General features: G+C 32.7%; 3 protein-coding genes across 3 annotated transcripts; 2 read left to right on the forward strand and 1 right to left on the reverse strand.

Moving 5' to 3' along the window:
* The first annotated feature begins 271 nt into the window (after window positions 1–271).
* Spase22-23 (Signal peptidase complex subunit Spase22-23) lies at window positions 272–6,977 on the forward strand. Its single transcript, XM_089703711.1, has 7 exons — window positions 272–380; window positions 1,179–1,343; window positions 1,818–1,934; window positions 2,461–2,563; window positions 5,279–5,449; window positions 5,626–5,892; window positions 6,775–6,977. The coding sequence occupies exons 1-7, from the start codon at window positions 338–340 to the stop codon at window positions 6,902–6,904; spliced, it is 996 nt and encodes a 331-aa protein (XP_089559837.1). The 5' UTR covers window positions 272–337; the 3' UTR covers window positions 6,905–6,977.
* Window positions 6,978–7,863: 886 nt separating this feature from the next.
* LOC149482114 (FGFR1 oncogene partner 2 homolog) lies at window positions 7,864–13,648 on the reverse strand. The gene is made up of 5 exons (XM_089704476.1): window positions 13,490–13,648; window positions 13,279–13,413; window positions 12,882–13,133; window positions 12,599–12,727; window positions 7,864–11,771 (listed from the first exon to the last, which is right to left on the reverse strand). The coding sequence occupies exons 2-5, from the start codon at window positions 13,411–13,413 to the stop codon at window positions 11,658–11,660; spliced, it is 630 nt and encodes a 209-aa protein (XP_089560602.1). The 5' UTR covers window positions 13,490–13,648; the 3' UTR covers window positions 7,864–11,657.
* Window positions 13,649–14,529: 881 nt separating this feature from the next.
* LOC149482115 (uncharacterized) lies at window positions 14,530–21,410 on the forward strand. Its single transcript, XM_089703967.1, has 5 exons — window positions 14,530–14,721; window positions 19,984–20,167; window positions 20,739–20,822; window positions 20,936–21,001; window positions 21,088–21,410. Exons 1-5 carry the CDS (start codon window positions 14,645–14,647, stop codon window positions 21,370–21,372), a joined length of 696 nt encoding a protein of 231 aa, XP_089560093.1. The 5' UTR covers window positions 14,530–14,644; the 3' UTR covers window positions 21,373–21,410.
* The last annotated feature ends 1,534 nt before the right edge of the window (window positions 21,411–22,944 follow it).

The following is a 22,944-nucleotide window of genomic DNA, read 5'->3' on the forward strand; positions in this document are numbered from 1 at the left end:
TACCGTATAAGCATATATTATATTTATAAAGTAAGTAGAGACATAATGTTTCACTAGAAACAAGTGTGGCCTACACCAACACTGTGTCTTCCCATAGAGGAATGACGCTCTATTTAAGGATAATTACTCATGATACATATTATTTTATCTTCTTATCATAATCCCTGCAATCAGAACTCAATATATCGGCAAGTAAAAGATAAGTAAAACTTCAAACGAAGTGAATAATTTCGATTAACTACGTATGTGCTAATGATAAAATTATTATCATCAGAATTGATTTCAAATGTAAAATAAACAATGTACCTATAAAATAAATTTTAAAAATAAATGTGCAATGTGGAAATATAAGTGGATATTTGTTATTAGTTCAATATTCTGTAAGTACCAACAAGCTTTATTTTTAAACTTAACTTACTTAAATTAAAAGTAAGATTTATAATGTGTTCATATAGATAATAATCACCGCTTCTTATAAATTGTATTGTAATTAGTACCTATTTCTTTGTTCTTAAGAACGTGCTGACAAAGATATTCAAATAATATACTTATTTGTTATACATACCGCAGTTCAATTCCCCTTTTAAACAACGCAACAAAACGTTTTTCACTGTGCAAACGAAATGACCACATTAATACTTTTCGGTAGCTGCACCAATCTTACCCTTAGTATTCAAGACACAGGAGACTACTAAAGAGTATTTATGGATAAACGATTTTACTTTGAATCCGCTAGTTCCGATGCAGCATTTGCATGCAACTAACGAATGGGTATTCCCCTGTAGCATATAAATGTTCGATAGGTAATGGTTTAGACTTCAGTACATCTTTTGTATCCGAAAAGTAATTTGCTACGAATTAGAAGCAATTTGTCCATAATTTTGTCAATACATTGGTAAACGCTTATAATTATATTTAGCCTCTAGTGTAGTAAAGGAAAAATCTTCCTCCTTAGGTCACGGTCATTGTACCAAATGTCCTAAAAATCGGTGGAGGGGTTTAGCCATGAAGAAGAGACAGACAAATTCACAGTATGTCTGGCTGTCTCTTCGCACTTATAATATTAGTAGGGAAGTATTGATTTTAGTGTTATATAACATAACTTCAATCTGGGTGGAGCTATAAATTAAGAGAAATAGAAGTAGTTTTCAATCCACTCATTAAATTGTTAATGGCAGATGCTGCTGTTATAGCACAGACAACGCATAACGACACTCGATGTTTTCAATTCACTTGGCTCGGTCCCCGGTATGACAACCAGAGTGTTTTTATGAACGCAACATGCAGCGATGCGACGCAATTAGCTGATGGTGTACCGTGCCACCACCCCTTGGTAGTATCAGGTAAGTGTTATGGAAATCGCAGAAGAAAATGCGGTTAAATATATGTCGCGTCTTCTATGATTATAGATCAAAAGTTGTTGGATACATCAGGTAAATTTGCCAATGATAACAAAACAAAGATGATTAATTATTAAAATACCCTTATGTAACTTAACTAAGATATACATATTATGTATTTCAAAATTAAAATTCCTACTAGAAATTGATAAGGAATAGCATTACAGTCTGATGGCTACCATATTTAAAATATCCAAGTTACTACTAAATATTAAAAAATTTAAAAAAATGCAAACATGTCGAGATTGGCACTAATTGAATGTCTGGACTGTAAGCGTCATCATGTTTTTAAGAGCTTATTAAAATCGTTTCACTACGCATGTGCATTACGCAACTACCCTTAAATAGCAGTTAAATATTCCCCTATGAGGTTTAAATAGTATTTTCGTAATCAACGCCATATAAAATTATTTTCAGAGGACGGAACGTGGCCCGATATTGATTACATTTGGACCCACCACTTTGCAGATACAACATGCACTCTTTCACAAAACGATGTTTGTGCCAAATATACATTCTATTTTAATGGCCACCGTAAGTGTTATTTAAACCTATTATTTTTGAATTCCTTTGCTTATGTATTGACTTTTACAAATTTAATTTAGTGGATAAATAGCAAATAAACATTTGCTTCCTCTTACTGAAAGTTACATCTTAACGATCCTAACTCACTACTGCTAGAAATATTTTAATGTTGGGTAGTCCTTCCAGTTCTCCTTTTCAAAGCTATATTAATTTCCGATCTTTCATAGTGACAATTTTTTTTTTTTTTATGTCAGAGCAAGCAAAGGGCCAAGGGGCAGGTGGGCCACCTGCTATTAAGTGGTCACCACCGTCCATAAACACTTGTAACTCTAGATTCAATCGGCAGTATCGCTGTGATGTTATAAAGACGTATAAACAGACCAACGAGGGCACAAAAGTCGATGACACTTTTATATTTTAATTTAAGTTACATTAGAATGAACAGCTAACCAGAGTAGAGAATCTGAATGTAGAGTATTTCTTATAAGTTACAAGTGCATAGCAAGAAAATAAATTTTCTCTGCAACCTTTACAGCTGAAAACGCAACCTATATGTGTACCAGAGCAGTGGATACAATGGACACGGCAATCACGAGCGGTTGTTTCGAACAAACATCTGGAAGTTATAGCACACGCGTGTGTTTCTGCCGGTCTGTCCCTGGAGGAGTCCCGTGTAACAAAGCTCCGATTACACAAACTAACTTGTTAACAAGTTTTACGTTTATTTTTATTGTATTTACATTTATTTCATCTACGTTTAATACTTTGCTGTAAATAAAAGTGTAAAAATAATTACTTTTCCTTTCATTTCTCAATTTTTTATTTAATAGGTTTATTTTTACGAGAGTTAGGTACAAATTATTAATTATGGTCATGCCAGTGTAAAACTTATAATTTAAAGTTTCATAATTTAGGCATCATTCTATAGTTATCATATAAACAAGACTTGTTTTCACTGAAAATGGAAAAGTTTGTCACAGGAAGGATACCTGAGTGATATCTACCTAACAATGTTTTATGAAAAGTAGGACCTAAGTAGGACAAATCTTTTCAATAGGTACTTATACTTTTATTTGTTCTGATAACTGGTAAAAAGTAGGTAGAAACATAAATTTTACTATGAATAATGTCGCACCACAGGAATATCTATACTAATATTATAAAGAGGAAAGGTTTGTATGTATGTATGTATGTAGGTATGGTTTTCACGCATAAACTACTGGACCGATTTTGATGAAATTTGGCACAGATAATCTTTAGACCCTGAGAAAGAACATAGGCTACCTTTTATTGCGAAATATGTACCACGGGCGAAGCCGGGGCGGGCCGCTAGTATAAAATAAAACTAACTTTATTGCCTTATTCAGCAACTACTGTCGTAATCGAAATGTTTCGGATACCATTATTATTCCAATTTAGGTACAAAAGATAATATTATTGTTATTTATTTTGTGTGAGAAATAAAATATATGTTGTGCGATTAAAATATTCATTACTTATTCCTTTTTATATCGTCTTTGCAGAGCAATTTGCAAAAAAAATTATATGCGATTATGGAACTTGGAAACATAATTTTAAAGGTAAGATTCGGAAAGAATCCGAATATACATATCATGTTTAAACAATATCTTATTTTTTAAGTCTATGTTACGTGATGTTACGCTTTAATTGATTTATCTACTATATAAAAATAAGTCGGGTTTTCCTTCCTGACGCTATTTAACTCCAGAACGCACGAACCGATTTCCACGGTTTTGCATTCGTTGGAAAGATCTCGGGCTCCGTGAGGTTTATAGCAAAGAAAAGGTGTCTCTGGTGGCGAAACGGAGTTCGCCGGGTTTGCTATACCCGGCGCGGCGAATGATGATCCCTATGACACTGACGAGACAAACTTGTAATGGCGTCACCATTAAATTAGAAATGTATTGGAAGCGTCTAAAAATGGCATTTATTAATTTTTACGTAGCTTTATGCCATAACAATGATATTCTGTTGGAATTATAACAATTCTTAACATTTACGAGAAATTATATCAATCTGACTTTACGTTTACGTCCTACAAAATTTACATCGTTGGCATATTTATCGACTAGTGCGGAAAGTATCGATAAACAAATTTCGATAATGGAAACGAGATCACATTTTTTCCATGCTTAAGCTTCAGTTCATTCACTATTGAATGGAACAGAAGTTCGCAGCATAATTAATTAATTAATTACCGTTCGCGTTAATTTACTTACCTTTGATAATATACGTTTTTTAGACAAATTAAATGGGGGCTTCCATTTTCACGATAAAATAATATACACTGTGTTAAACGGGTTAAAAATTACGTGAAAATGATAAGGCGCATTTTTATGTTTTGGAAAACTTTCGTTTTACTTTAACCTAACTACTTAATCTATGCAAAAAAACTTAAATTAATACAACAACAACATAAAAGACGTTAAAAATTTTAGTTAAAAATTCATTTTATAATATTTATAAAAACATGTTTACCGACGTGGATGAATGCAAACCACGCCTTTGCCTATAAAATAGTAAAGTATCGACACGACCCATCATACGAGCAATCACTAAAACGAACTGTCATAGGGATCATCATTCGCCGAGCCGGGTATAGTGCCTATAGTCTGTCCACTATAAGAATTGCTTTTTGACAGCTCGACGGGTGATACCAGAAGTGATGTTCAAAAGATTATCGATTGTGATACCATTTCAATTATAAATTAAAAATATTATCATAAATCGAATCAGGTACGTAAATAATAATTACAACGTAAACGTACTAATAAGATATGTAATAATAAGACCACATATCTATGCATTGTATGTTAAAACTAAACTAAACTAATATTTTATTATTTATTGGTTTCTATCTTACAATTTCGTTGTCTTTACGTTTAAATTATATAACATAATAGAAGAGTTTTTCTGCATCGGATATATTTTACAGAGTATTTCTATCGATTATTATAATCTATCGACCCATCATTGAATAATTCTGTGTAGACATCACTAAGTGGGCGGGACCTGTCCATGAAGAACGATAATTATTTGTATGACATTTTAACATAGACAATACAATCCTTCATAGGCGTGAAGCTGTCAAAAAGCAAATAATATAATGGACAGAGTATAGTAAGATATAAAACAATAATAATATTGATGCAATTATTTTATTATATACTCTGTGTGACATTTATATAATCTTTGGATATAATTTAGCAATGACGTGTCTTTAATGTCATTATTGGACTGTCAATGTCAATACGTCAGCTACTAAGCCGTGGTCTAATACAAAATAGGAAATTGTTTTCAATTTTATAAATAAAGTAAGCCTTGTGAATTAGTGAAAAAAGGGCCGAATTATCACTTAAGATGTACTCTGTGTTGACGAGGGGAAACGCTATTTTAACGTATACATTAAGCGTGCTAGCATGTTTAACTTTCTTATGTTTTCTATCCACATTAACAGTGGATTATAGAACCGCTGCTCAAATGAATACAGTTAAAGTAGTCGTGTAAGTATTATGTTCAAGTATATTGGAAATCTACTCACGATTACAATTTCTTTATAACCAAAAACTTGGCACAAATTTTTCAACATACACATTTTCTTTAACTTGATATTTTTCCTCTACAACTTATGCCTCATATCATATTAATGGTTAAATCTTATCTATTTTTAATGTTGCAGAAAGAATGTTCCAGACTATGGTGCCTCAAGAGAAAAGAATGACTTGGGATATTTAACATTTGATCTGAAGACTGATCTCTCTAATTTATTTAACTGGAATGTTAAACAGTTGTTTCTATATCTCACTGCTGAGTACATAACACCATCAAATGAGTTAAATCAAGTTGTTCTGTGGGATAAAATCATTCTAAGGGGAGAGAACGCTCTACTAGATTTTAAGAATATGAACATTAAATACTATTTCTGGGATGATGGAAATGGTTTAAAGTAAGTAGTGTCAATTATCATTAGAAAAATGATTCCATTTATATCTCTATGAACATGGATTCTTGAATAAGACATTTGACTTACTGAGATTATATAGAATTATGGTTATGATTGAACATAAATAATGTACAAGTAGAATTTAAATAATTTCTTAGTTCCATCTTATTATTGAGTGTAAATACAGTAACTAAACAATTTTGATATTTTCAAATGGTAAAGTTATATGTATTTGTAAAGTTATTGATGCTGGGCAATAAGACACGAGTTTGAATCCAGCTTTGTGATAAAAAAAAATTTCTATACTTTAAAATAGGGATGTAACGATACATGATTTTGCCGATACGATACCGATACCGATATTTGTAGTAATGTATCGGCGTTACCGATACCGATACCGATATCGATGGCTTGGTAGAAAAATAAATAGTGAATTATGCATAAAAAGTTACCAGCATTTAACAGAGACTCAACTGTTAATCGTATTCTTTTAAATAAAAATGCCAAATTAAAAAACAACAAAACCATTTATTTTAGTATTATTATTTTACAAAGTCAGTTAAACTTTAAGTAATACACATACAATCAGTACCTAATAAAAGTTTACTATTGGTAGAGTTTTTTCAGAAAACAAAGTGCGCACGCGTGGGCGGCCTCCCGCATCGTTCATTGGGCGCGGTTTTTTGAATTGTTTGATATCGGTATCGGTTGTTTTATTATCGGCGATACCGATATATCGGCTTGCCGATTAATCGGCCGATATATCGGTATCGGTATCGGTATCGTTACATCCCTACTTTAAAATTTTATCATTTATTGTTTCTGGTACATCCCACTATGATGTGTAAATGTAAAATTAAAATAACATTTATCCTTATTTTCCAGGGGTCACAATAATGTCACACTAACACTCTCTTGGAACATCATCCCCAACGCAGGTCTCCTGCCTAACATTCAAGCAATTGGCCAACATTCCTTCAGATTCCCGAAGGAATACACACAAGCCAGAGTGTGATTCGCAAAGAATGAGTGTTAGATGTGTATGAATTTGTGTGGTAATTTTAAAAATGAATATACAGTTTCATTTATGCATTTGTATCATTTTTGTCCAAACATTTATAGATATAAGTATACACACACTGTTTATTTTGGACTTTGGATTAGCTTTTTCTTAACTTCTTAAATTTATGTTTTAATTCATGCAAACTTGGGATCAATATTAGGGAAGGAACAGGTCCCCTTAATACAGGTTATACCTAGTAAGGGGGCCTGAACCCCAATCCAATATGTCAAACTTATGTATGAATTCAAATAAAGATTTTATTTATTATTTATTATTATTATAAGTAGACCTGCCCCCCTAGACAAGTGGCTTTCTATTAGCGTAAAGTTCAATAGAATAGATTATGAATGTATGAGATTGACGTTTGATTACGACGACGACGACGATTGCTTACGTCAATCTCATACATTCATAATCTATTCTATTGAACTTTACGCTAATAGAAAGCCACTTGTCTAGGGGGGCTTATGTATTTACTAAACTTGTAATCAAATTTGTTTTATTACAACTCCAGATAGTATTCCTCGGAAAATAACAGTATTTTTTAATTCATAACAAATCATACAACAACAATTGACACTAATTCAACTCCCCTGTACATTCTAAAGTAAATTTTCTTTGGCCTATGCCTTTTTATTGAAAATCTATAAAAAATATAATAAAAAATACACCTCCAAAGAGATTAAGCATAAAAAAGTTTAAAACAGATAGCTCTGGCAATATGTATTCTTTCTTATGCAAAATAATTGGTTAAAGTAATTATGAGTTTTAACATTACAAAAAACTTTAAAAGCAAATCTTTAATTATTATTAGTAATATATAAACTACATATTATATGTACTACTATAATTATATATACTACATAAACATAATTATGTACTTATGTTAAATATGATAAAGTAAAACCATGTATCTTTTGGACATCACTTTATTTTCAATATAATTTTACAAAACTGTCACCTTTATGTATCACCATAAAAACAATCAAATAAACTGCTCTTTCCGTGAATATCATTTGTCACAAAAGACAAAAGTTAAAATATAAAAAAATCAGCTCCTTTGTGTAGGATATTGGTAATTATAGTAATTAATCACTGCTCCCAGTAAAAAATAAGTTGGAAGAAAATAATATAACAATTACAATATTGTATGTCCAATGTTTTTCCTGTACATTAAGATTTTAATTATTAAGGTATACTAAGTGATCTAAAATATTATGAACATTTGCAAAATCATTTGATTTTGACATAAAATTTAACAATTTCTAGCAGATAAACTATATTACTTAAAATAGAACAGGGATACATTCAACAAAACACTTCTTCAACATGCTAGGTATAGACAAATATTTAGAGGTAAAGAACATATAATTTATTTCTCATTATTAGTAGTAAATAACTACATAAGTACCTGGTACCTATTTCGGTGTCGCTTTTAGATTTGCTGTTTTATAGTATAAATTTGTGTTAATTACCTGAAAGTACAACTTCATATTTGATAATGAAATATTTTGTGGTTTTGGGATTGTGTAGCCATAACAGGAAAGTATGACTATCAATAATTAACATTATTAAGGTACCGACTTCCAATGAGGACGGTTTTTGACCAAGTTCGCAGTAGACACTACTCCTACCCAGTCCACAATAATATTGCTTGCAATTACTAGCTTGTATTAAATTACGCACGTCTATGAAGATTCTACAATTCTTTATCTACCTCTAAGCTACTAACATCCAAAGCTGAACATGTTACATGAAAAAATATCGCATCAAGTGTTTATGAATTTTTGTACCTATATAATTACTAGATACTTTTAAAATGAATTTATCCTAAATATGCTAATATTAATTACAATACAAGAAACTGAAAATCATATTATTCCTTTACCAAACTAAGAAAAGAGTTAATGTTTATTATTGCGCAGATCGTGCTAATTGTGCTATTTCAAACTATTCTAAACGAAGATGAAGTACAAATCATTCATGTGTTTTATTCTTAGGTTTTATTGAGGTCTAAAACTTTAAATCAAAAACTACTAATTCTGACAAGAGTAACTGACCATTAAATGGTGTTTGTACTACAGTATTATTATGATTATGTTCTAACACGGGCAGGGTCAAGAAAACATAATATGTAAAATGGGGCCTGCAGAATATTTTATAATTTAGAAACGCTTAAAGGGTTTCCTCAAAATTTAAAACAACATGGTCATTTTGCAATAACAAAGCAAAATCTTAATTCAGGACATTTTACTTGATTGATATTATCTATCTTGCAGATTTTATATTTGTTTACGTGTTCTCTTAAAGCGAATGGTTTAAATGGGTCAAATAAACATTCATAACTTTATGTTAAAATAAATGGATCATAACATCCTTGGAATCTTAATAATTTATTAATACTGATGAATAGCGACAGGATTGATAATATCATTTTATGACGACAGTATAATCAACACATCAATTAATAGTAACGTAATAACAAAAACAATTTGCTGGGAAACCCTAGACAAATAAGTTTGCCATTAGGTAAAAATTACATTATGGCCATACTAAGCAATATTTATTAGTATGTTTAACACACTGCCTGTATTCTTTAATATAATCAGTAAAGGTACAAGATTAATTTTAATTATATACCACCCTTCTGCTATTAAAATACATTTATTTTTAAAACAGAGAATCTCTTAGTACTTTTTAAATCTGGAATCATGTTAAAAATGCAACAAGTTTAATTATTGTTTTAAATATTATTTATTATATAAAATAAAATATTCAGACGTTTTTGTCTGTTCGCGATATAGGTACTCCAAAACTACTTCAACGAATTGCATTCTGAGATGTTTCTGTTGTCTGTTGTCCAAGAGCTTACTGCTCTTCATCGCGGGCGAAGCCGAGAACAGAAAGCTAACATTTAAATATTATATTTTATTCTGCGCTAATTTGAAGATTCCCAGTTTTAAAATGGTTGTCTCATAAGTACAAAACTTTTGATTGTGCCCTCATTGCTTCCATAACTGTACGTTTTATATGTCGTAGTAAGGCAAGGATGAACAGATTATTCTCTCAATCTTCTTATATATAAAAATGAATCGCAAAATGTGTCGGTAAGCGCATAACTCGAGAACGGCTGAACCGATTTCGATAATTCTTTTTTTATTATATTCCTTGAAGTACGAGGATGGTTCTTATGTAAAGAAAACGTAAACATGTACCACGGGCGAAGCCGGGGCGGACCGCTCGTAGGCTATAAATTATAATATACATTATATATATGTATTATAGGTACTCTTTCAAGAATTATTAAAGTAATGATTCATTAAATGTGTTTGTCATGATATGCATATTGCACAGCTCTCTTTCGATTAAAAAGGAAAATGAAAAAAAAATCGTCAGAAAAGTTTCATGGGTGCTGCTGATCCTTTGTTATAATAATATCTTACTACGACATAGATCTGAATAAACTTACTTCGTAAAATCTACTAACTATAATCTACTGAGTTATAAGTTTTAACATTATGAATATTCTACTAAATCTTAACTTTAATATCTACTGAACTGAAAGAGAAAGTAAAGTTGAAATTCTTTGCAATATAAACTATACAATTTATTATTATATTGTCTAAATAGCACAGTACATCTAATTTACTAGATATATTTAATAGCTTGTAGAGATTGCAAAGTATGAAATTTAGAAGTTTTACCCCAGTATTATAGTGGCAATTATAAAAACATCTTACTTAATTTCCATGTAGAGGTTTACCAATTTTAATGTAGTATCTTAATAGGGACTATTTACAGAAATAATATTACCTAAAAAAATACATGAACATTTATGTTGTTTCTGCCTCTGTGCCCTTGCTTTTAAATGACAATATTGAAAACGTTGAAAACATACAAAATCTGTGACAAATAAAATGTTTTGAATTTGTTACTACATTAAAATTGGAAGATATTAATTTAAGTTCAATTAATATCTATACCAGACACTAAATAAATGTTAAGTTGGCATTAGTAGCATGTTATACTTAATGTAGATTCTAAAGATCACAGTAATGCCATAAGTATTAATCAAACATTCATCACATCTGGAAATTTCAACAAAGGCGCTTCATCATGATCGCTGAGCACAGACAGAAAATATATTTAGATAGTACAATGAATAACAAACATTAAATACAACCAATAGAGAAATGATTCGATAATACCGCGAGAGAGTTCATAACGGGGGTAGGTAACGCCTTGAATGTAGTGGAGCCGGTCACACACATGAGATTTGTCGCACAAATGTCAGTGTCACGAGAGAACGTTCACATGTATAGCCTTGTATCCACTTGAGCATGCTCAGGCGAATGAGCGGCTCGGCCAAGAAGCTTATATCTAATACACTGGAGATTTCAGTATGAACATTAACTTGTAACAAGAAAATATGACATTGAATGACGCCTGTATGTTTTTTTATCCCTTACCAACTTGCCAAGTTAGGTGTGAAAGGGATAAAAAAACATACAGGCGTCATTCAACGTCATATTTTCTTGTTACAAGTTAATGGTCATAGTGCAATCTCCAGTGTATTAGATATAAGCTTCTTGGGTTCGGCCAAATGAGCCACTCATTCGCCTGCGCATGCTCAAGTGGATACAAGGCTTATGGTATGAGGTGCTTGGTTGTTCGTTCAGAGGCGGCACGTGTCGAGCGCGGGTCGTCACGCGCCCGACAGGGGCGGCCCGTCCGTCTGCACGTCCTTGTCCTCGGTGGGCGGCGCGTACGCCTTGTCCGAGCCGTACCGCCGCGAGATGTCGAGCATCTCGCGGAGACCCTGCAATGTCCATCATTGGAATCAATTTAATTCTATAACATTACTAGATTTCCGCCCGCGTTTTCAAAGGAAAACCCGCATAGTTCCCGTTCCCGTAGGATTTCCGGGATAAAACCTATCCTGTGTTAATCCAAGTTACCCTCTATATGTGTGCTAAATTTCATTGTAATCAGTTCAGTAGTTTTTAGGTGAAAGAGTAACAAACATCCATACTTACAAACTTTCGCCATTATAATACTATTAAGATTAAGATGATTCTAGCATCCTCAACCAGGGTAGATGAATTTTAAAATGAAATACTATGATGTTAGTTGTCTTCCGTCCTGTTTCTGAATTGAGTATTTTACATGAGGAATGTCTCAAACCATAATTTGTGTCATATTATGCTCTATGAAACCCTAATCACATCAATATTTAATTCGCAAGCAATAAGCTATGAAATGAAATATGTCTGGGAATTTTACAAAAATATTATAAAATTAACCAACATAATACATAAGTTAGGATTTGAGACTGCAAATAATTACATTGCCTAATTTAATTTAAAATTATTTTAACCACAGCTTGGATCACGTAATAAAAACAAAATAAAAAGAATGGCATGTCATAAGACCATAAATTACACATATTGAAGGCCTGTGACCTGTGTTGATAATGCCAATGATGAAGAAATAAATTAATAACCTACATCCCAACTTTCTAACTTTCACCAAATGAGATAAAATTCTTTGTTTAGCACATACACAATAAAATTGAACTAAAATAAAAACCATAGAAAAGCTAAGAAATAGTACATATATTATGCAAAATAAAACATCATAATATACCTTATTCTCTGTAATAAGCCTTTGGTATAATTCCTCTTCCTTCCTTGAATCACCGTGAGCATCCATGTTGACTGCTTTGTACATTATACTTGTCATTTCATTAATACGCTCTGCTTGCTGGCGAATTAACTGTAATAATATATTTAATCATTTACAATCTAAATACATAGCTTCATTTAATCAGTTGTTTTAAAAATAAAACTTTTAGTATAATTTATGTATCTATATATAAAAATTTGTGTATAAAAGTTTGTTTTTATACACAAATTGTTCATAAGAATACCTCTTGCTGCTTCTCATTAATAGCGGCTGTGAAGTCTATCCTCGACTCCCATACTCTCTTTTCTGTATGTTGTCTGTACTTTGACATGATCAGCTCCAATGCTCTCCTGTGATCTTCCAATGCCGCTCTGAGCTCCCCATTCTCCCGCTGAACGTCTCTCATCAATCGAGATTCCCTTTCTATACTTGCGATTAATTCTCCCCTCGGTCTTTCCCTCGAAGCCTCATTAAGAGTATCTACTTCTTCTTTGTACTAAAATAAACATTGAATTGATAAGATCGACTGATCAATATTTACATAACATTACATTTGCTTATGTATAGTATAATGAAAATATTAGCCTGTCAATAGGTCTTACAAGGAATTACTGGAGCAAAGCAATAAGGTTCAATTGTACCTGTTTCATAGTGCTTATTTGTCTGTAAGCTGTTTGAGTTTCGGTTAGCAGAGCATCAGCTTCTGTCTCACGCTCCTTTAGACGGCCAGCCAGTCTTTTAGCGTCCAAAATTATTTGTTGTATGGTCAGTGACATCTGAAAAGGCCAACAGTCTACAAAACCTTCCGTTGTAAAGCTTCATTTCACTGTATTATTCATCAAATATACAAACCCTGTACGTCGCATATAGTTAAAACACAAGTGACGGATCATCTAATCTGTATAATTTTAATAACACACCAGCTAAAACGCTAATTTATTACGAATAAGCAAAGCACATCAGCTGTTTCACGATTAGGGTTCGGCAGCCATTAGCTTTCATTAGAAGCACATAGAAACGATACCGTATTGAATTTATAGAGACAAATTTAACAAAACACGAAGGCTATATGGCTAGAACTCTATGAAAAAGAGAGAAAGCATTATGTTTCGATAAGCAACATAAATTAACAGTATAATACTTGATGACATGACCTTGAAAGTCATTTCCACAGATTAGAAATACTGCCGACTATGTGTCTATCGATTATAAAATTGGGAAAGCTCAATTTTCACTCCATCAGGTTATGGGGTTGATCCACAGGGTTGAACCAAGGGTCCTAGATTTGATTTGACAAAAATTGAAAAATGTCTCGATCTGGATAAGACCATATAAGACTAAGACTGGAGGTAGAAGCACAGGGTAGAAGATTTATCCGATAGGAAAATTTTACCAAAAATGCAACACAAGGGGATCGTTTACCGTCGTTTACGGATTTATTAACCGACTTCAAAAAAAGGAGGAGGTTATCAATTCGGCCGGTATGTTTTTTTTTTTTTTTTTTTATGTATGTACACCGATTACTCCGTGGTTTCTGAACCGATTTACGTGATTCTTTTTTTGTTCGACGTGGGATGGTGTCGAATTGGTCCCATAAAAATTTTATTCGGATAGGCCCAGTAGTTTTTATTTTATGAGCATTTTTGTCTGTATTTGTAAATGTTGCAAGTGCTCGTTTGAAGTCGGTTGTTTTTAACGCAGTTATTGACTTGTTTAAAAATCTGTCTCAGTTGTAGGTACCATGGAATACATATATATTAATAAAATATGTTAAAATATCGTGTAGCTTTAACAAAATTCAATCGAAATCATATCAAAATAGTATTTTTAATCTGTGGCATTGAAAACGTCTGTCTGTCGTCTTGACTCATGTCATGCAACGGTCAAAAAATTGTCTGAACCAAATCTCTGCCTACGCGATTAATAAAGCAGAGTTTTCGTTTAGTTGTATTTCGAAGGCGCTTTGACAACGAGACAACATATCGCTGATCGCACAGGCTGATCGCAATGACAAAGTGTTCAGTGAAAATCTGTCGAAATAGCTCTATAATAAAACATAAAAAGGATGGAGTTTCGTATTTCAGGCAAGTGCAACTTTGTATAAAAAAAATCGTGAAACTAACTTGACGACTGACGTTTTAAATCGTTTTTCTAAATAATTATAAACCCTTGGGTAGCGTAGCGTTAGCTACTGTTAAGTATTCTGTACCTCGGGAATAAAAGAGAAAAACGCTACTTCACTTCACTCCGACATCTATAAATTCCGGAAGATGGCACTGGCACAGATTAGATACACAAGATAATAGGCAGCTAAGCAATAGTCTATTACGATTCAATTGAGTTTTGTTGATTAAAAGTGGCGTAGAATTATTTAAAACACTAGCTTTCCGCCCGCGGCTTCGCCCGCGTTTTCAAAGAAAAACCCGTTCCCGTAGGATTTCCGGGATAAAACCTATCCTATGTCCTTCTCGGGTATCAAAATATCTCTATACCAAATTTCATGCAAATTGGTTCAGTAGTTAAGGCGTGATTGAGTAACAGACACACAGAGTTACTTTCGCATTTATAATATTAGTATGGATATAGCCTTCCTCGATAAATGGGCTATCTAACACCGAAAGAATTTTTCAAATTGGACCAGTAGTTCCCGAGATTAGCGCGTTCAAACAAACAAACAAACTGATGCACAAAAAGCTATAAGAAGCTGAATCAACACAACGACGACAACAACAAAAGAGGGCGTTAATTTTTGATAGACATAAATTTGAACCTCAATGTAATACATAATAGTTAGGTTTATGTGTGACGATTTAATAGTTAGGTTTGTGTTTAGGTTAGGTTAGGTTAGGTTAGGTTAGGTTAGGTTAGGTAAGGTTAGGTTAGGTTAGGTTAGGTTAGGTTAGCTTTTTAAAACTAAATTATTTGTGGCCACGAAATTTATAATCGTAATATTAGCTGTTTCGTCTCTCTTTTCTCGGAAAATTCGAAATTTTTCAAAATCGAAAAAATTCGGCTGTACAACAACAAAAACAGGTACCTCAATGTTCTAATAGTTTGGTGTCTGTGTGACGATTTATTAGTAAGGTTTGTGTTTAGGTTAGGTTAGTAAATTTTTAAAACTATATATATTATATACTAGCGGTCCGCCCCGGCTTCGCCCGTGGTACATATTTACGTTTTCTCTACATAAGAACCATCCTCGTACTTCAAGGAATATAATAAAAAAAGAATTATCGAAATCGGTTCAGCCGTTCTCGAGTTATGCGCTTACCAACACATTTTGCGATTCATTTTTATATATAAGATTAGCTGTTTCGTTTCTCTTTTCTCAGAAAATTCGAAAAAAAATTCGGCTATTCAACAACAAAAATAGGTACCTCAATGTACTAATAGTTAGGTTTCTGTGTGTGTGTGTGTGTGTGTGTGTGTGTGTGTGTTAAGGTTAGGTTAGGTATAAAACATGGGTAATATATTATCGAAAAATAGTAAATTTTCCGGACTTAGAAAAAATTTCCTAACCTAACCTAACCTAACCTAACCTATCCTTTTCCACTTTATAGAAATATTTCCTGACGTATAGAAATTTTCCTTGCTTATATAAATTTTCCTGACGTATAGAAATTTTCCTGGCGTATGGAAATTTTCCGGACTTAGAAAAATTTTCCTAACCTAACCTTTTCCACCTTATAGAAATTTTTCCTGACGTATAGAAATTTTCCTGGCTTATATAAATTTTCCGGACGTATAGAAATTTTCCTGGCGTTAGGAAATTTTCCGGACTAAGAATAATTTTCCTAACCTAACCTAACCTAACCTAACCTAACCTATCCTTTTCCATCTTATAGAAATATTTCCTGACATATAGAAATTTTTCTGGCTTATATAAATTTTCCGGACGTATAGAAATTTTCCTGGCGTATGGAAATTTTCCGGACTTACAAAAATTTTCCTAACCTAACCTAACCTAACCTAAACTAACCTAACCTATCCTTTTCCACCTTATAGAAATATTTCCTGACGTATAGAATTTTCCTGGCTTATATAAATTTTCCTGACGTATAGAAATTTTCCTGGCGTATGGAAATTTTCCGGACTTAGAAAAATTTCCCTAACCTAACCTAACCTATCCTTTTCCACCTTATAGAAATTTTTCCTGACGTATAGAAATTTTCCTGGCTTATATAAATTTTCCGGACGTATAGAAATTTTCCTGGCGTATGGAAATTTTCCGGACTTACAAAAATTTTCCTAACCTAACCTAACCTAACCTAACCTAACCTAACCTATCCTTTTCCACCTTATATAAATTTTTCCTGACGTATAGAAATTTTCCTGGCCTAAATAAATTTTCCGGACGTATAGAAATTTTCCTGGCGTATGGAAATTTTCCGGACTTAGAAAAATGTTCCTAACCTAACCTATCCTTTTCCACCTTATAGAAATTTTTCCTGACATATAGAAATTTTCCTGGCTTATATAAATTTTCCTGACGTATAGAAATTTTCATGGCGTATGGAAATTTTCCGGACTTAGAATAATTTTCCTAACCTAACCTAACCTAACCTAACCTAACCTTACCTATCCTTTTCCACCTTATAGAAATTTTTCCTGACGTATAGAAATTTTCCTGGCTTATATAAATTTTCCTGACGTATAGAAATTTTCATGGCGTATGGAAATTTACCGGACTTAGAATAATTTTCCTAACCTAACCTAACCTAACCTAACCTAACCTTACCTATCCTTTTCCACCTTATAGAAATTTTTCCTGACGTATAGAAATTTTCCTGGCTTATATAAATTTTCCTGACGTATAGAAATTTTCCTGGCTTATATAAATTTTCCTGACATATAGAAATTTTCCTGGCTTATATAAATTTTCCTGACGTATAGAAATATTCCTGGCGTATGGAAATTTTCCGGACTTAGAAAAATTTTCCTAACCTAACCTAACCTAACCTAACCTATCCTTTTCCACCTTATAGAAAATTTTCCTAACGTATAGAAATTTTCCTGGCTTATATAAATTTTCCTGGCGTATAGAAATTTTCCTGGCGTATGGAAATTTTCCGGACTTAGAAAATTTTTCCTAACCTAACCTAACCTAACCTAACCTAACCTAACCTAACCTAACCTATCCTTTTCCACCTTATAGAAAATTTTCCTGACGTATAGAAATTTTCCTGGCTTATATAAATTTTCCTGACGTATAGAAATTTTCCTGACGTATAGAAATTTTCCTGGCGTATGGAAATTTTCCGGACTTAGAAAAATTTTCCTGACTTATACGAATTTTCCTCATCTGTATAAATTTTCCCGACGTATAGAATTTTTCCTGGCGTATGGAAATTTTCCGGACTTAGAAAAATTTTCCTGACTTATACGAATTTTCCTCAGATAAAATTCATTTATTTATTCCTACTTTTACCCCTATATCAAATAAATGGATGAACCGATTTTGATAAAACGTTCACTTTCATCTTAATCTTAATACTATTATAAAGGCGAAAGTTTGTAAGGATTTATGGATGTATGGATGTATGGATGTATGGATGTATGGATGTTTGTTACTCTTTCACGTAAAAACTACTGAACCGATTACAATGAAATTTAGCACACATATAGAGGGTAACTTGGATTAACACATAGGATAGGTTTTATCCCGGAAATCCCACGGGAACGGGAACTATGCGGGTTTTCCTTTGAAAACGCGGGCGAAGCCGCGGGCGGAAATCTAGTTTAATATATTTGACTTAGATTCGACAACTTTAATTTTTTTCATTCCCACTTTTACCCCTATAGGTAAGTATAATAAATGGATGAACCGATTTTGATACACTTTATCTAAGAACCAGCGTCGGAAAATATGCTGCCTTACAAAAAACCGCATCTAATTCGGATTACCTGTTAGCGAGCTACGGTGGAACAAACAGATACACACACACAGACACACATAGCGGTCAAACACTTATCACTCATCTTTTTGCGTCGGGGCTTAAAAATATATGTAATACGACATAATTTAAAGGACATTTTATGTATAAAATTTACCTAAAAATAAGCATAATTTTAATTTGCCCCTCCCCCCCTACTACCTCAGCTTATCCCCTCACTCCCACCCCCACCACCAGAAATAACTGTAGCGTATAACAGATAACTTACGTTTTATCGTACACTGTATAATAGTGTACCATAGAATGCCTTAGCAAATGTTCGCCGTGAATACTTAAATGGTCATAACTTTTTTATTTATAAACTGATTGACATGAAATAAACACTAAATGTTAAATGAAGATTACCAAAATATATTAGTGAAAACCGCATTTAAATCGGATAAGCCGTTTCTGAGATTAGCGTGTTCAAACATACAGACAAACAGACAAACGGACAAACAGACAAACAGACAAAAAAAATTTAACGACAGTTTTGGGTTTGGGATCGATTTAGTAATAACCCCTGCTAAATTTTTTTTACATATTTTCATTGTACAGACACCACTTTTCTAGAATTTTATTATATGTATTGATTGATGATTAGAAAAGGTCCTATGAATTACTCTCCCTACCCTTTGCTCACCCCCCACCCTTGAGGACTTTCGATATGATCATCTGGACATGTAAAAAATAACTAGCGATTTTCAAAACTACACGATTTATTTCCGCTAATTTTACTTATTTTCTCGAACTAATATGATTTAGAACAGAAATATATTTAGTTGCAAATTTGCGCGAGATATACAGAAGTCCCAAGACGTATGGATATACTGAAAGTACAAAACATAACATAAGTACACGGGGTGATTCGGATAGCCCTCTAGGTCCTCTACCTCCTGGCTTCAGTATATCCATACTTCTTGGGACACCCTGTAGGGTCTGTTCATATCTAACGGAATATGCGTCGCGTATTATCGGTAGCGTAACGCCAGAACTGATAAATGTATAGAAAAACACGTACACGTATACCATAATTTCCTATTATTTTCTCGTTTGGAAAATTTGCAAACTCTATAGAGTACCTAAAGTAAATAAAATACTAAACTTAGTAAATACACTTTTTATTAATTCTACCAGCACGGTGACATCACCATTATAATTTTTCGTTTTAAATTATTTTCTCTTAAAATACACAATACATAATAGCGTAACGAAGATGGAACGGATTTTTCTTTCATGGGTTTATAAAAAAAAATGTTGTCGATTATTAATTATCCATTCAGCTATGGTGCCTTAAAAATGCCCCCCCCCCATCCTTCAGTTGTGTCTGGCTGTTGATAATACAAGCTATGAAGCTTTATTTCACATTTTCATGTGAAACATTTGTTTTTCTATTACATATTATTATTTTAGTTTTCCACGCAATCCTATACGGTGTTCTAAGTGGGCAGCGATTATTGGAAGATCCCGAGGTGAAGAATTTTACAAGCCAAGGATAGGGTCCGTTGTCTGTTCCGATCACTTTCCTGAGTCGGACATGTACACAACAACTAAAGGTTTCAGAAGACTCATCAGAAGTGCAAAACCAACTTTGCTTGTGAGTTAACAACGTTACCTACGCCTTATAATTAAGAACAGTTGCAATTAACAGACTCCGAAACTTGCCCAAGTGACACAGGCTCAATTTTAATTTTATCGCGGGTCCCCGGGTCAAGCTGGGACGAGCGTATAGTATTACATATATGTATAATATATTGTATATGTAGCGACACCTCGCTCTGAATCGCGCAAGCGAAATGTTTTCGCTACAGAGCTATATATACAATTATACAACTTTCCGACATCATCCATCGGGGCCTTCACGGCCGGCCAGTCGAGTAGACTGGTCGAGGATCCTCCCTTTTTCGATGGAGGAATTCCACCTTCCTTCCGCCACATATATACTTAAACACATTCAGATAATACAAATTTATCGTGTATTAAGCTGCTCCAGTGGGCAGTGACGTTGTTCTGCCCCATTGCTCTTTTTTACAATAATTTGATAAAATTTTCTATTTTTTAGTTCGGTTTTCTATGAAAAGCGTGTTTTTTAGTTTTTTTAAACTACATATTTTTCGTGTTTTCTCTCCATAAGAACCTTTGTGTCTTGATTTTTTATTAACTTACAGCTGCAAGACAATAAAGCGAGTAATGATATTATCATTAAACAGGAATTAATCGAAATAGAAGAAGAAACGATTGGATCTGCTCACGTAAGTTAAAGAAACTAAAGATAAATAAATAGAATATAATATGCAAAGTAAAGTGCATTTGCATTTTATTTTATTTGGATCGCAGAGATATAATGTTGGTTCCATATTTTTAGCTGGTGCCACAGGCGGATCAAGAATGTTTTGTGAATAGTGAATCAAGTTACCAGCCTTTACACCAGGTACATGAAAATTATAAAAAAATACAAATTATAAATTAGTTTTTAAAAGTTTATAACCATAAAAAATTAACATTGTTTATTTACAGGACGTGAATGTAGAAATAAAGAGACAGTCTCTTTCATCTTCCTTGAGTATTGGATCTATTTTAGACACTCCCAGAGAAGTTTTTATGAAGAAAAAAATAGATATTCTTGAAAAAAGGATCATAGACAAAAACAAGAAAATAGACGCACTACGAAAACAGAATAAAAGACTTGTTATGAGGAATATAAGTTTGAAGACTGCATTGTCCGCTTTTAAAAAAAGGAGTAGAATTGTCGAATCGAATAAAAAATTACAAAGCCAAAATTACAGTATATTGTCAAGGTAAAATTTAGAGTTTAAAAATATATTTTTTTATTTTATTTATCAATTGTTTTTTTTTTATCCACGAGTCACGACCACACCACTGCCTCTTGCACTTTACGCTTTTTCTATATTACTTGCTTTGTCATCTGTGGTTGTTTCTAACGATACGTATCAAATATCAGTGAAAAAAACAATTTATAATTAGCGTTTACAATAAAGTGAATACTACTGCCTCGAAATAAAATGATAATTTAGTAGGTATCAATTAAAATTGTCATAGAATGTGAATCACTTTTAATAAAATAATATATTATTTAATCTTGTACTATATAATATACTAGCTTTCCACCCGCGGCTTCGCCCGCGCAGTCAAAGAAAAACCCGCATAGTTCCCGTTCCCGTGGGATTTCCGGGATAAAACCTATCATATGTCCCGGGGTAAAAAGTAGCCTGTGTCCTTTCTCGGGTATCAAAATATCTCTATACCAAATTTCATGCAAATTGGTTCAGTAGTTAAGGCGTGATTGAGTAACAGACAGACAGACAGAGTTACTTTCACATTTATAATATTAAAATAGTACCTATGGATGTATATATATGCTTTTGTATTTAAGTTGTTCTTTTTCTTTTGAATTGATATTCAGTATTCACTGCTTAAGTACCTAACATTAACATTTCTTCATTATCAAAGAGTATATCAGTATAACACGTGAGACGGTTCTTACGACTACCCTCCACTACATTTATAATATCTATATATAGGATATTTATATTTTACCACTTTACCTTATATAAAATGATTTATGAAACTGAACGACGGCACCACAACAAAAAAAGCGCAATGTATTCCAGGAAACAATAAAGTAATTCAGTAATTTACAGTACAGTGTTTTCGCTTGCCGCATAATCGTATATATGTATTTAGGTATGTACCTTGTAGTTGTCCTTGTACATAATGCGTATACGTCGCGCTTGTGTAAGCCACAATGTTCTAGGTAAGTATTATCACAGACTAATAATGTATTATGTAATTTTACATTTTGCCGAAAACTACCTTAATTCATAATACATACATATTATGTTCAAAGATCACGAATAATCATAAAAACGAGTATCAATAACGTTTTACGTACAATAGGTTATAGGTCTGATATTTTATTATTTTTGAAATTGAATAATATTATGTAACCTTTACCTATATGGATAAATGTAATATTCAATATTGATAATATGAATACATAAAAACAGCCTTTTGTTTTGAAGTGTCTTGAATTTTTAACCGACTTCAAAAAAAAGGAGGAGGTTATCAATTCGGCCGGTATGTTTTTTTTTATGTATGTACACCGATTACTCCGAGGTTTCTGAACCGATTTACGTGATTCTTTTTTTGTTCGATGCGGGATGGTGTCGAATTGGTCCCATAAAAATTTTATTCTGATAGGCCCAGTAGTTTTTATTTTATAAGCATTTTTTGTCTGTATTTGTAAATGTTGCAAGTGCAAGTTTGAAGTCGGTTGTTTTTAACGCAGTTATCACTTGTATTATTAATGGATTATAAAATTTCACGAAATGAGTTAAAGTACAATAGGAGCAG

The sequence above is a fragment of the Colias philodice genome, chromosome 15 (genome assembly GCF_061535455.1).
Source record: "Colias philodice isolate Cphi_HAF_F1 chromosome 15, ilColPhil1 Martin Lab GWU primary, whole genome shotgun sequence".
Taxonomy (NCBI): Eukaryota; Metazoa; Arthropoda; class Insecta; order Lepidoptera; family Pieridae; genus Colias; species Colias philodice.

Bases quoted from the DNA above. Each gene is read 5' to 3' on its own strand.
- Spase22-23 (XM_089703711.1), top strand. From the start codon at position 338: ATGTGGAAATATAAGTGGATATTTGTTATTAGTTCAATATTCT. The intron at 5,450-5,625 runs GTAAGTATTATG...TTAATGTTGCAG, and splicing joins AATACAGTTAAAGTAGTCGT to AAAGAATGTTCCAGACTATG. The intron at 5,893-6,774 runs GTAAGTAGTGTC...CTTATTTTCCAG, and splicing joins GATGATGGAAATGGTTTAAA to GGGTCACAATAATGTCACAC.
- LOC149482115 (XM_089703967.1), top strand. From the start codon at position 14,645: ATGACAAAGTGTTCAGTGAAAATCTGTCGAAATAGCTCTATAATAAAA. The intron at 14,722-19,983 runs GCAAGTGCAACT...TTATTATTTTAG, and splicing joins GATGGAGTTTCGTATTTCAG to TTTTCCACGCAATCCTATAC. The intron at 20,823-20,935 runs GTAAGTTAAAGA...CCATATTTTTAG, and splicing joins AAACGATTGGATCTGCTCAC to CTGGTGCCACAGGCGGATCA.
- LOC149482114 (XM_089704476.1), bottom strand. From the start codon at position 13,413: ATGTCACTGACCATACAACAAATAATTTTGGACGCTAAAAGACTGGCT. The intron at 13,134-13,278 runs GTACAATTGAAC...TGTTTATTTTAG, and splicing joins AAATAAGCACTATGAAACAG to TACAAAGAAGAAGTAGATAC. The intron at 12,728-12,881 runs GTATTCTTATGA...ATATTATTACAG, and splicing joins TTAATGAGAAGCAGCAAGAG to TTAATTCGCCAGCAAGCAGA.